General features: G+C 43.6%; 1 protein-coding gene and 1 non-coding gene across 10 annotated transcripts in view; one reads left to right on the forward strand and one right to left on the reverse strand.

The window, feature by feature from the left end:
- Window positions 1-17,326, reverse strand: part of HSF2BP (heat shock transcription factor 2 binding protein) — a 107,916-nt gene that overhangs the window by 88,903 nt on the left and 1,687 nt on the right. For all 9 annotated transcript variants that reach the window (XM_070597343.1, XM_070597339.1, XM_070597335.1 and 6 more), the window contains 2 exons: window positions 16,889-17,039; window positions 4,102-4,205 (listed from right to left, as the gene is read on the reverse strand). In XM_070597343.1, coding sequence (XP_070453444.1) covers window positions 4,102-4,205; window positions 16,889-16,970 — 186 coding nt within the window. In that variant the 5' untranslated portion in view covers window positions 16,971-17,039. The remainder of the gene's footprint in view (window positions 1-4,101; window positions 4,206-16,888; window positions 17,040-17,326) is intronic.
- LOC139079980 (U7 small nuclear RNA) lies at window positions 614-675 on the forward strand. The gene has a single exon (XR_011534076.1). It is a non-coding gene; the product is annotated as a U7 small nuclear RNA (small nuclear RNA).

Genomic DNA, 17,326 nt, shown 5'->3' on the forward strand with positions numbered 1-17,326 from the left:
TCAAGAACTCTTTAAAGTCAACAGTAAAAAAAAAATCCAATTAGAAAATGGGCAAAAGACACAAACAGCTATTTTACAGAAGAGGATATACTGACAGAAAATAAGAACACGCAAAGATGTTCAATACCATTACAGCCATTAGGGCAACGCAAATTAAAACCACAACACATTATCAAAATGGCTAAAATAAAAAATAGTAATAACACCAAACGCTAGTTGGGATGTGGAAGAAGTGAATCACTAACACATTGCTGGTGGAAATGTAAAATGGTGCAGCCACTCTGGAAAACAATTTGGCAATTTCTTACAAAACTGAACACGCACTTACCACACGACCCAGCAATTGCACTCTTAGGCACTTATCCCAGAGAAATGAAAACACACACTCCCACATACATTCCCACAGAAGCCTAGACACGGGTGTTCACGGGACCTTTACTCACAACAGCAAAAATCTGGAAACAAGCCAAATGTCTCTCAGTGGGAGACAGCCAAACAAACTGATGTTTCCACATCATGGAACACCACGCAGCCACACAAAGGAACAACTACGACACACACAACGACTTGCACGGATCTGAGTGAAAAAGCCACTATCAAAAGGTTATACGCTGAGTGTTGAAGCTCTTTTAGAATTTGTCTAGCAGGTTTCCCAGTCCTCACTGGAAGACACTCCTCCTCCCCAAAAAATGCTATATTCTGAATTATTCCATTTTGGTGACATGCTTGAAATAAAATTATAGAGATTAATGTGTGGCAACTATGCACTAGCAGTTGCCAGGAGGTAGGCACAGGGACAGGGTGGGTGTGCCTGAAATGTGGTAGCAGGAGATCTCTGCAGTGAGGGACAGCTCTGTATCCGGAGCATGGTGGTGGTGACACGAATCTATACATGATAAACTGGCACAGACCTATGCACACACACAGATGGGTATATGTGAAACTCATTAAATACACACAAGTACAGGTGAAACTGGTGAAACCCGAGTGAGCTCTGTGGACTGCACCTGTGTCAATGCCCTGGCTCTTACCTGGTATCCTAGTTACACAGCATGCTACCACTGGGGGAAACTGGGTAAAGGGTATAGAGGACTTTCTGCAACTTCCTGTGAATCTATAATTATCTCAAAAACACTTTACCAAACAGCCGGCCCAGTGGTGTGGTGGTTGAGCATGCGTGCTCTGCTTCAGTGGCCCAGGGTCACAGGTTCGGATCCTGGGCACAGACCTACACACCACTCATCAAGCAATGCTGTGGTAGGCATCCCACATATAAAAAGTAGAGGAAGATGGGCACTTATGTTAGCTCAGGGCCAATCTTCCTCAGCAAAAAGAGGACTGGTGGTGGATGTTAGTGCAGGGCTAATCTTCCTCAAAAAAAAATTTTTAACCAAAGGACAAACTGGATTGGGGCAATAGTTGTACAAGTGCACAAGTTTACTAAAAATTATCAAACTATACTTTTACAACACGTGAATTTTATGGTATACAAAACATACCTCAATAAAGCTGCTTTTAAAAAATAAACAATAGGGGCTGGCCTGGTGGCATAGAGGTTAAGTTTGTGTACTCCGCTTCAGCAGGCCAGAGTTCACAGGTTTGGATCCCAGGCATGGACCTACACACCACACATCAAGCCATGCTGTGGCGGCATCCCATATACCAAACATAGAGGAAGACTGGCACAGATGTTAGCTCAGCGACAATCTTCCTCAAGCAAAAGAGGAAGATTGGCAACAGATGTTAGCTCAGGGCCAGTCTTCCTCACCAAAAGAAATTAAAAATAAAATAAATAAAATAAAAAAGGGAAAACAATAATCAAACCCTGATGTATTTACTTATTTAAAGTGAATACTCATACATAACAGAGTATTTTGTTCAGAATATTCAGAGAATTCAAGTACAAAACTTTCAAGATTCCTTCAAAACCTTTCTGTAGTTCATTTCTGATTTTAACTGAACTATACTATCAGTTATTTTTCTTTAAAAAGTTTCCATAAATATACATTTGCAACAACTTCCCTTTTATTACCACAAAAGTAGCAAGTCTTTCCTAACAAATTAAAAAGATAGATAACAAAAAATCGGCAGTCCATATTTAAGTTAGTTTACTGACGATGAAAAGTACACGCCATAAGAAAACAAGAGAGAGAGAGGATGAAACCACAGTAAGCCACGGAAACGCCTGCTCCTCAAAGAGAACACGGGGGGGGGGGGGGGGGGGGGGGGAACTCTGCACCTTATCTATGCTAAGTTCACATGCGGGACCACCCCGGCAGGTGCTATAAAAGCTCGGCTGGCAGATACTCTACAGAAAGCCTCAGCTAACTCACAGTAATAGCACCATCCTTCAAAGAGTAATTCAGACACCCTCCCACAGTTTCACCTACACACGGAAGTTGGGCTCTTTCCTCTCTCGAGTTCAGAGGCTGCTGCTGCCAGACTCCCCTGACCAGCCTCGTGGATCACAGCAAGGCCCCGCTGAACCCCTCCACGGATCCGAGTCCATCATCACTGAGGACTCTCTCAATCTGGGCCATGAACCAAGCTTTCCGCTCCAGCAGCCAGTCTCCAGCAGGTGCGGGCTTGCTGCTCATCCAGCACATTTCTTTATGATTCTGAGTCCAGACTTTGTTTTCTGACCTTTTCTTACATACTGGATTCAGTAACTTCTGCCTTTTCCTCACAACTTTTATCCACCCTAAGTACTTACTGGCAAGACTCTGATTTAGGATCTAGTCTCTAGATTCTTTCCTGGTCCCTCAACTCTCAAATAAGCTTCCAGAGTCCAGCCTCATGATCTGTACAGACCTGGACAGAGACCATAGAAAACGTTACAGAAAAGGCAGCTGCCAGTTCTCTACAGCAAGATGACACAGGGCTTTGTTACAGCAAACTTGCAGGGCCTCCCCTCTGTGTCAAATTAAGTAAGATACTTACCTAGAAATGGGAAATAGTTTAATCTAAAATATTTCCACATTTAAAAAAATAATAAAATAAAAAACCAAAATATTTTAACTAAGGTTAAAGGGTCAGGGCATTAACATGCTTGTAATCTGACACTGCTTTACCATGGCCATTTCATTGTCTATACCAGCACTTTTCCAGAATGACTTATTTTTAAGCATTACATCTAAAATCCCGGCAAAACATGCATTTTTCTTATGCTTAGCAATTAAAAAAGAAGAAGAAATTTAAGATTCTGCCCAATTTGAGCTTCAACCTTAACAAGGATGTCTCAGCAATTTAAGGAAGTATTGAACCCATGGATTGTATTGTTAACATTTAGCAAATTCCTTCTTGCCCCTTGGTCAACTTCTTTCAGAACATGAAACTTTTAGGCCCAGAAAAATTAACCACATTCCCATCTTAGTTTATCAAGATCTAAATAGGATATGACAAAGCTAAAGTTTCAACTTTCAATATGTGACACTCGTACTCAGTTTTGAGACTGAAACTCTTTCCCTAACCTTTCCCACTTGCTCAATATTAAAGTCTACCCAAAATCCACCAGTTCTGGAAAACCACCATTGCAGCGACACTCGGATACCCTCACACGAGGAGGCAGCAGGAGCCAAGTTCAGCACACAGGCGTGGGGCCTGGACCAGCTCCCTCCCATCCCTGGTACCTGCTGACCCAGCTGCACTGGGAGAAGCGCCTGAGACGCACGGACAGCTGCTGACCACCTGCCAGCACGCAGTGAACACCACACAGGAGCTGCCACCACTGGTACTCCTAGTGTATTACTATTGAAAATAAAAACGCTCCAAATATTTCTATTTAATATATCTATCTCTGATTATAAACCATTATGTGCATGACTTTTTTTAAGATTATTATATTCTTAATTTTAATGTTTTAGAATGGTCTTTTAAACATAAAAATTAACAGTAAATGACTATTAAAAGGTACCAAGTAAATAGCCTCCACATTAAGCGGTTATAAAATCAAATGTTCAACTATTTCAAACCCATTCAGAATACACACATTTAAAAATACAATCTCTCGAGGCCTAAGGGCTAGAAAGACTGTCATTAATGCCACTTTGTGGACACAATCACGATGCTGGCGCTTGAAGCAGCGGTCTGTGAGCACCACACCTTCTTGTCTCTCATGCTGTCAGCTTGCACCGTCTCCAGGCGAGCTTTGAAGTGCTCACAATCCATCCTCAGTTGCTCTATTTCTTGCTCTTTCCTTTCCAGGTCTAGAAGAAAAAGACGTAAAAACACTCAATATTTCAAATCACTAATGTCTCCTAAGCATCCATGTTGCCTAATCTTCTTAGGAAAACCCATACCAATTTCTCAGGCAGGATCAATCACATAACCAGTCCTTGAATAACCAGTATTGTACAAGTTCTGCTTTTTAAGTTTTTATCAGTTTTTAGCCCATAGCAGAAAGCACTTTTTTTTGTTGTTTTCTGTTTTATGCTTTTAAGACCTCATTTTACTGCCAGACATATACTCAAGGCTTTAAGAAAGCGTGTTATTTAAAGGACTGAAGGCAGCACTGAGAAGCCCGACTGTCTCCTGGCACAGACTTGTATCTGATCCATAAAAAGCAGAAGGCAGCTGAGTGAGTAGACGGTGCCAGCCGGGGCTGATTCACAAAGCTAGCCTCACCAACTGGCATACTGACTCAATGGGAACAGCCACAGTAGTAGTCAACGGAGGAGGGATCGAGACAAGAAAAGGCCACAGGGAAAGCTGGCAACCACGGAATACTTCCCCTCCACCATATTTGTTTAGATGATGATTCAAATAGCCAGGAAAAATCCCAAAAGACTTTCACATTAATAAATCTGAAGTCAAAAGTATCATCAACTTTAAATAAAAACTATGCTGCAGAAATACTGACATTCAAAAAGAAAAGAAATACATAATTTAAAATTTTAAGTGCCTTGACTTCAAGGGCTAAGAAACCATAAACCAAAATATACCAAGATTTGAGGGGGGACGTGCTCAGAGCTAATGGTGCAATTTCTCCAATTAAAGTAGCAATACTTGAGGACAGTAATTCTCAAACTTTAGTGCACATCAGAATGCCCTGGAGACTTGCTCCAACACAGACTGCTGGGCCCCATCCTCAGGGATTCTGATTTGGTAGGCCTGAGGTGGGCCTGAGAATCTGCATTTCTAACAAGTTTCCAGGTGAGACTGCTGGTCTGGGGACAGAGTTTAAGAACAACTGCTTCAGGATAACAGCGTGGTCTCTCATCACTAACGAAATGAAATCCACAAACCAGCAACGGCAAAGGAGGGGACCCAGCCATAGGAATGTGACAGAGTGGAAAAACGGAGGGTGGGCGAAGGCAGCCCGTGGTGCCGTGAGAGGAGCAGATGCCTGGGAAATGGGACGGCACTCCACCCTAGAGGAGAAAAGGCTCACAGACACTTCCTCCAAGGAGGTGCAGACAAGAGAAGGGGTTGGCTGTACAAGCGAGGGGCCTGAGAAGGCGAGGGGAAGCCCAAACAAGGAACCTGGGGGCAGGGGCTGCCAAGAACACCAGGGGCATCCCAAAAAGCTCCAGAGGAATAGAGGGAGTCTACACCTTCTGGAGACCCTCTGCCCTAGAAGGAAGATCAGAAGCTAAAGCTAAACATTCAGTCAGAGATTACGACACTGGCAGGCAAAGCTGGCAAAGCTTCTTTTAAAACGTGTTTCTTAGAAACTAGGGAACTAGGGGAAAGTCACGTGGGACTACTTCTTCTCCCGTAAGTCAGTTTTCTTTTCTGCCCTTCTACGATGTAGAACATGAAAGCCCAGGACATGACTTTCACTGAAATTATTTTGTCCCACTAATCCTGGCCACATGAGAAATCAAATACCAATCAAGTGCTACGCTTTGAAAACTACGTAATTGCCTTTGTAACAATATTAAATGAAAACATATATGTATTATTTATACATATTACTTATAATTATGTATGAAGTATGAACTGCATATGGTCCAGACAAAAAGAAAGAAAATATAAAAGGGAACTAAGATAATTTTTCCTTTTCAGTTAACTTTTAAATTTTTCTTCTATTATTAAACTGTATATTAGTCAAACACAGTAAAGAAGATAGGAAATTACATCTCTACAAGCCTTATTATGTGTACAAATATGTAGGCATTAATTTTGACCACCCAAAAGACTCTTTCATTATGATAACTTCATAATCTCTCTTGCTCTGTCATTCTCTATGATCCTCCTGTAAGTTAACATAACAAAGGGACAGGGTTAAAACACCCCACTCTACCACGGGCTACCCCAAAGACTTCCAGGTCAGCGTCAGGGATGCCACACCCACCCGCTCCAGGCTGTCCAGGAGGCGGCAGCATGCTCCGCTGTACCAGCCCACCGCCTTGTGGCCAGATAGGAGCGTTGCTGCCGCCTCCTACCAACACTCCCCCCTCATTTTCCACTGGGACTGCAGCATGCCTGCCACCCAGACCACCACGAGCACAGGGAGTTTCATGTTTTGTTTTCTGATGCATCCCAAATGCCTAGAACAGCACATGGCACGGAGTAAGCACTTGATAGTCGTCACATAAATGAATTTCACTTCTTTATACATTCCTTCTGCTAATCCTTGAACACAGAAAAACCCGGCCACTTTGATTATATGTCTGATTCTTTTATAATGAGACTATATTGCTTTTGTAATTTTGTTAAAAAGCAGGGACAGAAACAATATGGATGGTGAATGACATAGCATACATAGTGAAGACAGGGTCTTACCCAGCCTCAGCACTGGAATAGGGAAGGAGCTGCCAGCCTGGACTGGAGTTCAACCGCTAATCTTAGTATCGAAATGAAGGGAAAATCTCCATTTAACTGTTAACTGAATGAAAGGGTGGTCCAGACAGACTACCAATATACAGAAGCAATCTAAATCACCGGCCAGGTCAACCGCTACATAGCTTCTGAAATTTACAACTCTTCTTTGATAGTTTTAGTAACATGAGAGTGACTCTCTCTCTTAATGCTCAGTTCACAGGAAGAGTACAGAGAACTGTATAAAGGCAGGATATAGAGAGCTATAAATGAAAAGCTGGGTTTCTAAAACACTAACCAAAGAAATTTAAACTATACAAAAGGGATCAATTTCTCCTACCCTTTCTTTACCAACTGGTATGTTTATAACCAATTTAATAAATTACCATTTCTTTCATATCAACATGAAAATGTTTTTGATCAAAATAGCTAAGGAAAGAGTCTTAAATCCAAAATAAAGGCTTTTTAATGGCCGTTAACTTTTTCCTTATCACTCTCTAACAGATTTAGAGAATTCAGGATTACCTACTGATGGATTCCATCTTTCGTCTGAGCCGAGATTTGGAGGGTGCATTGGTTTCCCAAATCTGCTGTAACAAAGTAGCATAAGCTGGGTGGCTCAGAACAACAGAGCAGCTCTCCTCTCTCTGGAACCTGTAAGGGAAGGACTCTCCCCTGCCTCTGCCACCTTCTGGTGGCCCCAGACGTCACTGGGTTGACGGCAGCGTAATCCAACCTGCCTCCACCTTCACTTGGACTTCTCCCTGTGTTTCTTCACAGTATCTTCCCTCTGTGTGTATCTGTCTCTGCATCCAAATTTTTCCCTTATATAAGGACACCACTCATACCAGATTAGGGCCCACACTAAACATCTCATTTTAACTTAATCAGCCTAATATAATATAAATATAAGTTGAAAGAAATAAGGATATTCTAGGATTCATAAAATTTTTTAAAAACTTCAGTTAAAGAGCTGAAATGCATTTGCAATCCTACTGTCCAATCTAAGCCAGCCAAACAACACTTTAATTAGCTGTCAAATTTTTAAAACAAACCAAAGGGGTGAAAGAGGAGAGCTGGAACCAGAACACAGAAATATTTTTTTCCTGCACTGCCAAAAATCTGCTTCCAAAACCACTTTTTCTAACGTAAAGGGCACTGGAATACCCTTTTACAAGATGAAGAAACTGTGTGACTAACAGGAATTTGTCCTCCACTGGCACTGCCAATGACTTGGCAGGACCTTGTATTGCTACCTTTTCTCAGCCGCATGCTGGAGCTCCTCAGTCCACCTGTAAACGATGAGGAAAGGATGGGATCCTAACCTTTTACATCCCCACGCTACTTAGCACGGCCTGACGAATATCAGACACGTAATAAACACCTACCTGAGTGATTTACCAACTAAATTCACTGAAAGACTTGAAGACAAATACTATCAGAAAAAAACTAAGATCAATCTTGCTGAACTCAAGAATTCTGTTACAAGTATTTCCCAAACCAGAGTCAGGGAATTTTGCTTTTCATTTATTGGCATACAAATATAATGTTAACAATCGGGTGGTCAGGAGCGACATACTCGAATAATGGACGTCTCCACCCCCCACCCTGGCTACCATCCCACCTCCTCTGACCACAAGCCTACAAGACTTCTGACTTCTTGCCCAGTCCCCAGTGCTCTGCACAGTCTCCACGCACCCTTCAGATCCACTCTCCACCCACTGTGCACCCCCGAGAGGGTGCGGTCAACGTCCACAGGAACTGGCCTCCTGTGCTTACGGCTTCCTGCTGGATAGACAGTGGCGGGCTCCACAGGAAAGGAGGACAGGTTGAGACAAGTTGGGACATCTGCTTCCCCTCTGCCTCATCGCTGCCAGCCTTCCAGTCAGCAGTGCCCCCTCCGGCTGAGGCCACGGTCCCATCGAGCAGCTCCCTCTCGCGAGTCTGGCAGCTCTCAGGAAGGCCATGTCGCCTCACTCCCCCAGCTCCCAGGGCTCTGCTGCCCTCATGTGTTCCCAAGCCCTGCCCACACCTGTGCTGCCATCTCTTCATTACACTCCTTGTCTGCTGCTTTTGTTTCCTTCCAGGACGGGCACGTGATACACTCTGATCTTATCTCATTTGGGCCACAATAAACTTTTGGTCATATTAAATATCTTTTTGGTGCTCACTCTGTTGTCCCACTCTTCACAACTATCTCTCTAGTTGATATTTGTATGGGCCAGGAATAATAATTCTCTGAGGCAAAACAGAGGTCCCCCTTTCTTCTCATCAATATCAAACTCTTGGGAAATTAATCTCAACACCCCCCTACAAATACTTTAGAAATACCGCCCTGCTAAGAACCCAAGAGTGTCTCAGGGATGCTTATGGTTCTGTAAACATTTAAGTAGTATTTCCATTTTACAGTATGTTTTTTTAAACTTTTTATTTGGAAATAATTTCAAACAGAAAACATGGAATGAAGAAAAATAACACAAAGAACACCCTTTAGGCAGACATATCTACTGTTAACATTTTACCACATTTGCTCATCGTATGTACCATACGCAAACACACACACAATATATTCTTTGACCCAGCTGGGTTAAGTTACATATATCATGGTCCTTTACTCCTAAATACTTCAGTGAATATTTCCCAAGAAGAGGGATAATGCCTTAGACACCCACTATGTACAACTGTCAACTGCAGAAAAATTAATATTACTACCTTTACCTAATCTACCACTGACATTCCAATTCTGTCATACGACCCAAAATTGTACTTTATAGCAACTTCTCCCTTCACAGTACAGCATCCAGTCTGGGGTCACGTATTGCATTTAGCTGTCAGGTATCTTTAGCCTTCTTTAATCTGGAACATCTCCATAGCCTGTCTTTTCTGCATGACATTACAATATATTCTTAACAATCTAAAAATCACAACAACATATATGGAAGGAATTCCATTTCCAACTCTGATGGTCACGTAGCAGATCAACCTTCCCACCAAGAATAACTAGAAAAGCGGAATTTAAAGAAACAACAGAAACTCATTTGAAGGTGTCTGAGCTATGGAGTCACACAGCCTTGAGGGCCAAGGCCGAGAGAAGGGAGTGCAGTGAGGTGAGCCCAGCTCTCTACCCAGCCTTCCCTGAGGCATCTGCATATTCAAAGGCAGCACAGCAAAGAGGCGGCAAAGCTAGGCAGAGTGCTCCACAGTCTCATCAAGCTGGGGAAATAAAAATCAAGTACAGAGCTATCAGATGGACTTAGGGCAGGCCATGATCCTGGAAAAGACGGAAGCATAGAAAAATGAGCTGACATCAGAGCCATTTCTCCCTCCAGGCACTCAGCAATGCGCAACCAGCACCGTGAGGCTGCAGAGGCAAGCAGACAGTGAGTGAAGAAAGGCCAGGATGCCAAGCAGAGCTAGAATCAGTCTTATGGTGCTGGAGAGACCAAAATTGAAGGTCAGAGCCCACCAAAATGGAAAGACTGGGAAACAACTCCAGCTCTCAGGTGGACCCCCTTGAAGGACCAAAAACCTAATAGAGAGAATGAACCACAAATAGGCCAGTTGGAACCAAGACTGAAACCAGCTGTGAATCAATCCCTGACCGGATGAAGGTAATCTCTGACTCTATTCTCACTGGCAGAAGCCAGAAGAAAAAAAAATTCCTTGCTAGAGAAAAATATCATCATCCACAGCCTACGCCAGTTTTCATTCAAAAAATGCGTTGATTGATAAAAAATGACCAGGACTACCAAGAGGAAAAACAGGCAATACAAACAGACCAATAGGTGACCCAGATATTGGATTTACCAGACTCAAGACTTTAAAATAACTGATTATGTTCCAGAAAATAGGCAACAAGAGAATTTCATCAGGGAGCTAGAATAAAAAACCGCCAAGCGGAAAATCAACACAAAAATGAATAAATACTAATATTAAACAAATAATTTAAAAATAAATAATAAAACTAATGAAGAATTCAGAATCAGATCCACACATATACAGCCACTTATGACAAAAACAACAGCGTAGTATGGAAGGGGAAGACTGTCTTTTCAATAAATGGTGCTGGGTCATTTGGCCACACATGGCTTAATGGCTATTTTTAAAATAGAAGAGAACAGCATGGATTATACAACACCTTCATCATCACAGAAAGTTCTGCTGGACCACATTGACAGAGGCAAGGTGCTGTTGTACAGATCTTAAATTACACAAAATAACTTGTTTTTTACTGCTAATCAGTCGAATCTCTCTCCAGTATATCATGGCTGTGCTGGTTTGTATTCATTGCAGGTATTCAATGAACAAACAAGGCTGGTTCACAGTATTAACATTTTAACATATTTACTAAAGTTTTAAAAGGTTAAAACTAGTGTTTCAGACTTTTTTATTGAGGTCATTAGCAGTTTATAACATTGTGAAATTTGAGCTGTACATCATTATTAATCAGTGACCATATATATGTGCCTCTTTACCCCTTATGCCCACCCCGCAGCCCCCTTCCCCTCTGGTAACCACTAATCTGTTCTCTTTGTCCATGTGTTAGTTTATCTTCCACATACGAGTGAAATCATGTGGTGTTTGTCTTTCTCTGTCTGGCTTATTTCGTTTAACATAACACCCTCAAGGTCCATTCACATTGTTGCAAATGGGACAATTTTGTCTTTTTTTTATGGCTGAGTTGTATTCCATTGTATATATACACCACATCGTCTTTATCCATTAATCAGTTGATAGGCACTTGGGTTGCTTCCATATCTTGGCTATTGTGAATAAAGCTGCAATGAACATAGGGGTGGGATAGCTGGGTCGTATGGTAGTCCTATTTTTAATTTTCTGGGAAATCTCCATACTGTTTTCCATAGTGGCTGCACCAGTTTGCATTCCCACCAACAGCGTATGAGGGTTCCCTTTTCTCCATATCCTCTCCAACATTTGTTATTTTTTGTTTTGGTTATTATAGTCATTCTAACAGGTGTAAGATAATATCTCATTGTAGTTTTAATTTGCATTTTGCTAATCATTAGCAATACTGAACATCTTTTCACGTGCCTATTGGCCACTGCATATCTTCTTCGGAAAAATGTCTGCTCATATACCTTCCTCATTTTTTGATCAGATTGTTTTTTTGTTGTTGAGTTGCATGAGTTCTTTATTTATCTTGTAAATTAACCCCTTGTCGGATATAAGATTTGCAAATATTTTCTCTCAGCTGGTGGGATGTCTTTTCATTTTGTTCCTGGTTTCCTTTGCCTTGCAGAAGCTATTTAGTCTGATGTAGTCCCATTTGTTTATTTTTCCTTTCGTTTCCCTTGCCTGAGTAGACATGGTATTCAAAAAGATTTTTCTAAGACCTAAGTCAAAGAGTGTACTGCCTATATTTTCTTCTAGGACTTTTACAGTTTCATGTCTTACCTTCAAGTCTTTAATCCATTTTGAGTTCATTTTTGTGCATAGCATAAGATAATGGTCTACTTTAATTCTTTTGCATGTGGCTATCCAGTTTCCCCAACACCATTTATTGAAGAGACTTTCCTTTCTTCATTGTATGTTCTTGGCACCTTTGTCAAAGGTCAGCTGTCTGTAGATGTGCAGTTTTATCTCTGGGCTTTCAATTCTGTTCCATTGAACTGCGTGTCTGTTTTTGTACCAGTACCATGCTGTTTTGGTCACTCTGGCTTTGTAGTATATCTTGAAGTCAAGGATTGTGATGCCTCCAGCTTTGTTCTTTTTTTCTCAGGATTGCTTTAGCTATTTGGGGTCTTTTGTTGCCCCATATGAATTTTAGGATACTTTGTTCTATTTCTGTGAAGAATGTCATTGGGATTCTGATTGGAATTGCATGGTATCTGTAGATTGCTGTAGCTAATATGAATATTTTAACTATGTTTATTCTTCCAATCCATGAGCATGGAATCTCTTTCCACCTCTTTGTCATCATCAATTTCTTTCAATAATGTCTCATAGTTTTCATTGTATAGGTCTTTCACCTCCTTGGTTAAATTTATTCCTGGATATTTTATTCTTTTTGTTGAGATTGTAAATGGGACTGTACTCGAGTCCTCTTTCTCCCTCCTCCTGCCTGCCTTTCCTCCTCCTGCCTGACTGCATTCACTCCTACCTTCATGTTGCCCTTCATCACTGCTTAAGACAGGAGCAAACGCAGCCCTGAGACTGCTCAAAGCCAAGAATCTTCCTGGACCACATGGCGAGGGGGAGGGGGCACAAATCCACACATCAAACAGCTCTCGCTGCCATCATGTGATCCTGAGATTGCCTCTATAGGACCCATTCTCAGAGCCATGGCTATGTGCTTCATCTGGGAGAGAGGCCCCTGGGAAGGCCCAGGGAGGGCCACCAGACCTAGTCCTCATAAAAAGAAAAAGGAAATTTTTGTTTTTCTCACATCGCCCAAGTAGCAAATATTCAAGAGCCAAAATGAGGTGAAAGATGTCTTAGGAGACCATCTTTTAAACCAGGCCTTAGGCCAGGGAAGCAGACGTCCTCAAGGACCAGGTCAAGTGCAAAGTTCACAGTGAAGCCTCCTGTAACCACTGCAGTCCACTTTGACCTTTCCTTTTAACACTCAGTATCCTGTAGCACACGCTGCTTCATGAAATTCTGCTACAATTGAGAAAGAAGAGCATGCAGAGACAGGAGGGTAGGCAGTCCCTCAGGACCAAATATTCAGCCAGGCTCTGAGGATATAAACAGGAGCCCTGCCCTCCCACCACCTTACACCGTAAGATGGGAATAAAACCATTCTGTCTGAAATAAAAGTACAGGATGCTCTGACAACATCTAACAGGAAGACAGATGGTGTCTACGCAGTCATATAAGGAAGTGAGACTAAGTCCAACAATATAAAGCCTTTCAAGCCATTGTATAGTTTTGTTTCGGTTTTTGGGTGGTAGTGGGTTTTAGCAGGGTTTTGTTTTCTAGTCTTTATCCTAAGAGCAAGGAGAAGCAAGCCACTAAAGACTTAAGAAGGGGAATGACATTCTGAATTGTTAAAAATTACTCAGGCTACAGTATACAGAATGGACTACAGAGTGGCAATGAGTGGATGCTGTCAGGAGGCAGAGATTCAGGCAAAATGACAGAGGCCGGGCCTCTGGTGGTGGCAGTGGCAATGACAGCAGGCTGATGACTTCAGGATGCACCATGAGGGGAAATATACAGGACTTACCGGCAGAGAGGTGGGCGGGGGGGATAGTGAAGAGAGAGGTTGGCCACAAGGAGGATCCTAGGTCTCTAGTCTGAACGGTGGTGCCTGGGGCAGACTGAGGTAGGCAAAATTGGGGTGGGGTGGAGGGATGGTTATCATGAATCAGTCATGACAAAGTACAAATCGGCTTGCTCTGAGAAAGTGAAAATCTGTCCTGCAATTTGGATAACAGGCTGGGATAACAGACACATGTAATGCCAGCTGCCAAGTTACCAGGAGAGAGTGTTTCTCCCAAGGACACACTGCAACTGCAAAGTGTCATAATGATCCCTTCTTTCAGGGAATGCTGATTTCTTTTCAGAGAAAGCTTATTCTGTAAAACCCCACACTATCAGAAATTTTGCTGTTTGGACTTATACCACTAGAAAGGAAACATCCCACTCCTGCCTGCAGGATCCAAGTCACTGTGACACAGAGCAGCAGCCTTGATTCCCAGCTGGCTGCAGAGCTTCAAACGAGGGATTTCGAGATAGGATGTTCCACATCTATCTAAATTTTGTAGTTTTCAAGGAAACAGGACCTGGGTCCACTGCATGAGACCTGATGCTGATCCCTTCACACACAGCCCAACTTTGCCTGGAGCCCATCAAAACAGGCTTCACTTGCACTTCACCTCCAACGCATCCTGCCCCCAATCCTATGGCAACTCTGTCCTGTCCTTTGCTGGCAAAACACCCACAGCTCCTCCGGTGTGTGGTCTCCTCCTTGCAATGAGCCAGTAAATTGACCTTGTTGTTCCTCTTGGTTGTATGTTGACAAGGCTAGGATAAACATTTAGAATTTGAAATGACTGAAACAGCGAGAAGAAATGCCAAGCAGGAGTTAGATGCAGTGCCCTGATCCCGGAGGGGGGGTCTGGGCTAGAGATAAATCTAGGAGCCGCTGGCATCAAGATGTCAACTGAAGCTATGTGTGTGCACAGACTGCCCACAGAGAGGCCCTGGAGTGAGGAGAGAAGGGGGTCTTGGCTTGAGCCTCAAGCAGCACGGCTGGCTGAAAGGCTGCTGCACAGAAGGGTGAATTGGCAAAGCTCATCAGGAAGAAGCGGCCAGAGAGACCAGTGGGAAGAGGGGACTCCATGGCCTGAGGAAGGCCAGGGGCTGTGGGGCAAGACCTCCTAAAGCCTAACTTTGATCAGGCCACCATAGGTTCATTCGGGGCCCCTACCTCTGTAAGCACTACAATTTGATTCTGGCAGAGGACTGACCTCCAAAGATCGACTCATGCTAACCCATTCACGAGATCCTGATGAACTTCTCAGAACGCCAGTTCATTAACCTGCAGTGAGAAACAGACAGCCAGCAAGCTGACTCTGCTGCTGGTCAGCAGCTTCCTTCCCTGAAGATAAATGCATGTGGGACACTAACGACTTGCAGGAGGCTGCTGGATGAGCGTGGGATCAGAACCAGGGAGGTTAGGAAGACGATGACCTGGACCTATGGTAGTAAGCGACATGGAGCATATCTAGCAGGGTCTCAACGGGAAACAAATCAACCCAGATGTCGAGACTTAACGGGAAGGACTAGTTACAGAGTGCGGAGCAGGGATAAGAGACCCAGCAAGGGATGGTGAGGCACCAGGGACTAGCAACAACCCTCCAGCTGAAGGAACGAAGGGAGAAAACAGTGTTACTGGAGCCCAGTGAGAGCTGGGACTGTGGAGGAGGCCCCCAAGTGGGAGTCACAGCTGTGGAGGGAGCAGGAGGAAACACCCCAATCTCGTCTCCGCACACTGAGGCCTTCCATTGGTGAGCCTCACTGGCAGCCAGCAAGGAGGCACACAGTCTGCAGGAGCCCGCCTCCCAGAGCACACCAGAGGAGAGAGGATTCCAAAGAGAGAATAAACAGGACAGGGAGCCATGGTAACCACGCGCACTCTCCCTTCTAACCGTGTATAGCTGACCCCTTGACCAGACACATTTGCACAAACCAGATGCACTGTTGAGTCCAGGTATCTTCTCGCCTGGGCTAGTGCCAGAGACCCGACCTGAGCCCTCTAGACGTGCCTTTTCTAGAGCTCATGCGGTGACGGCAAACAGTCAAACGCAGTGCAGTGAATCAGCCTTAACCATTGAAGGCCGATTTAATCGTAACTCAGCCTCAATTAGGCAACTACTGAATCCATCCCAGAATATCTCCAAGAACTTCAACAGGCTGCTAGACTGACATATGACTAACAGCTCAGCTCAAATCTCAAAATCCGAATGGACAAGAACCAGCAAGCCTGGACTTACACCAGTGCGAGGAACTGACCTGTCCATCAACCTGGAGACCAGTAAACACACATCTAACTACCTCTCCAGACACACCAAACTGCATGCAAGGTTGCCCCACGGCCAGATGCTTAACTTACACAAGGAACGACTTCATTTTCCCTGTGGCTTTTTCATTATAACAGTACAGTTATATGTCACTTGAGGACGGGGATTCGTGCTGAGAACGGCATTGTCAGGCGATCTTGTCATGGTGTGAACGTCAGAGTGCACTTACACAAACCTAGATGGTACAGCCTGCTACACAGCTATGCTCTTCGGCACTAACCTTACGGGAGCACCGTTGTACGTGTGGTCTGTCGTTGACCGAAAGCTCGTTATTTAGTGCATGACTGTATAAAAGTCTTCTGCCAAGAAGACAGGTGGAGAGAAAGAGAAACTGGTAACAGACACTCCTAAAAGCTGGCAACTCTTCCTCCAACACAAACTTACACATGTCCCAGTTATTCAGTTGAGGGCCCCTCCCTTTCTCATGTCTTACCTGACTCTCCCCAAGGCAATTACAAGGACTATAACGGTATCTTAGAGTTTATTGACAATTCCTTTACAGTTATTCACATAAGGTAAATCTGCTGGAACAGATTGCTATCACCATCAACGACTGCCAAAGATGAAGTAAGACTCACTTTTTTCCATAATCTTTAATTTCTGGAAGCTTTCCAGTACTTCCCCATTCAGGATCCTGGGTAAGAAGTCCCGGATTTGCATCACTTCAGTGGTCAGCCGTTCCAGGTCCTTCTTTCGGACTTTCACGAATTCTTCTTTAGCTCCCACGTGCTAAAAGAACAAGATTTTAAGATGACATTTCCCTTCAGATCACCAGAACCAGCAGCCCTGACCAGCTTGCTTCCTTTTCTTTAAGGCCTCTTGTGTTCATACCGGTCTCAAAAGCACATCTTTACCCTAAAGAGTACAACTCTGCTATACACGTCACGTCCCGAGAGCCGAAGCCCCAGCCAGTTTCCTTTTCTAAGTGCATACGAGGGAGGCCCTAATCCTGAAAGCCAAAGAGAACGCCAGCATCCCCTCCCGAGCGGTCCAGCGCCAAGCTAATCAGGAGGGAA

The sequence above is a fragment of the Equus przewalskii genome, chromosome 27 (genome assembly GCF_037783145.1).
Source record: "Equus przewalskii isolate Varuska chromosome 27, EquPr2, whole genome shotgun sequence".
NCBI classification, from domain to species: Eukaryota; Metazoa; Chordata; class Mammalia; order Perissodactyla; family Equidae; genus Equus; species Equus przewalskii.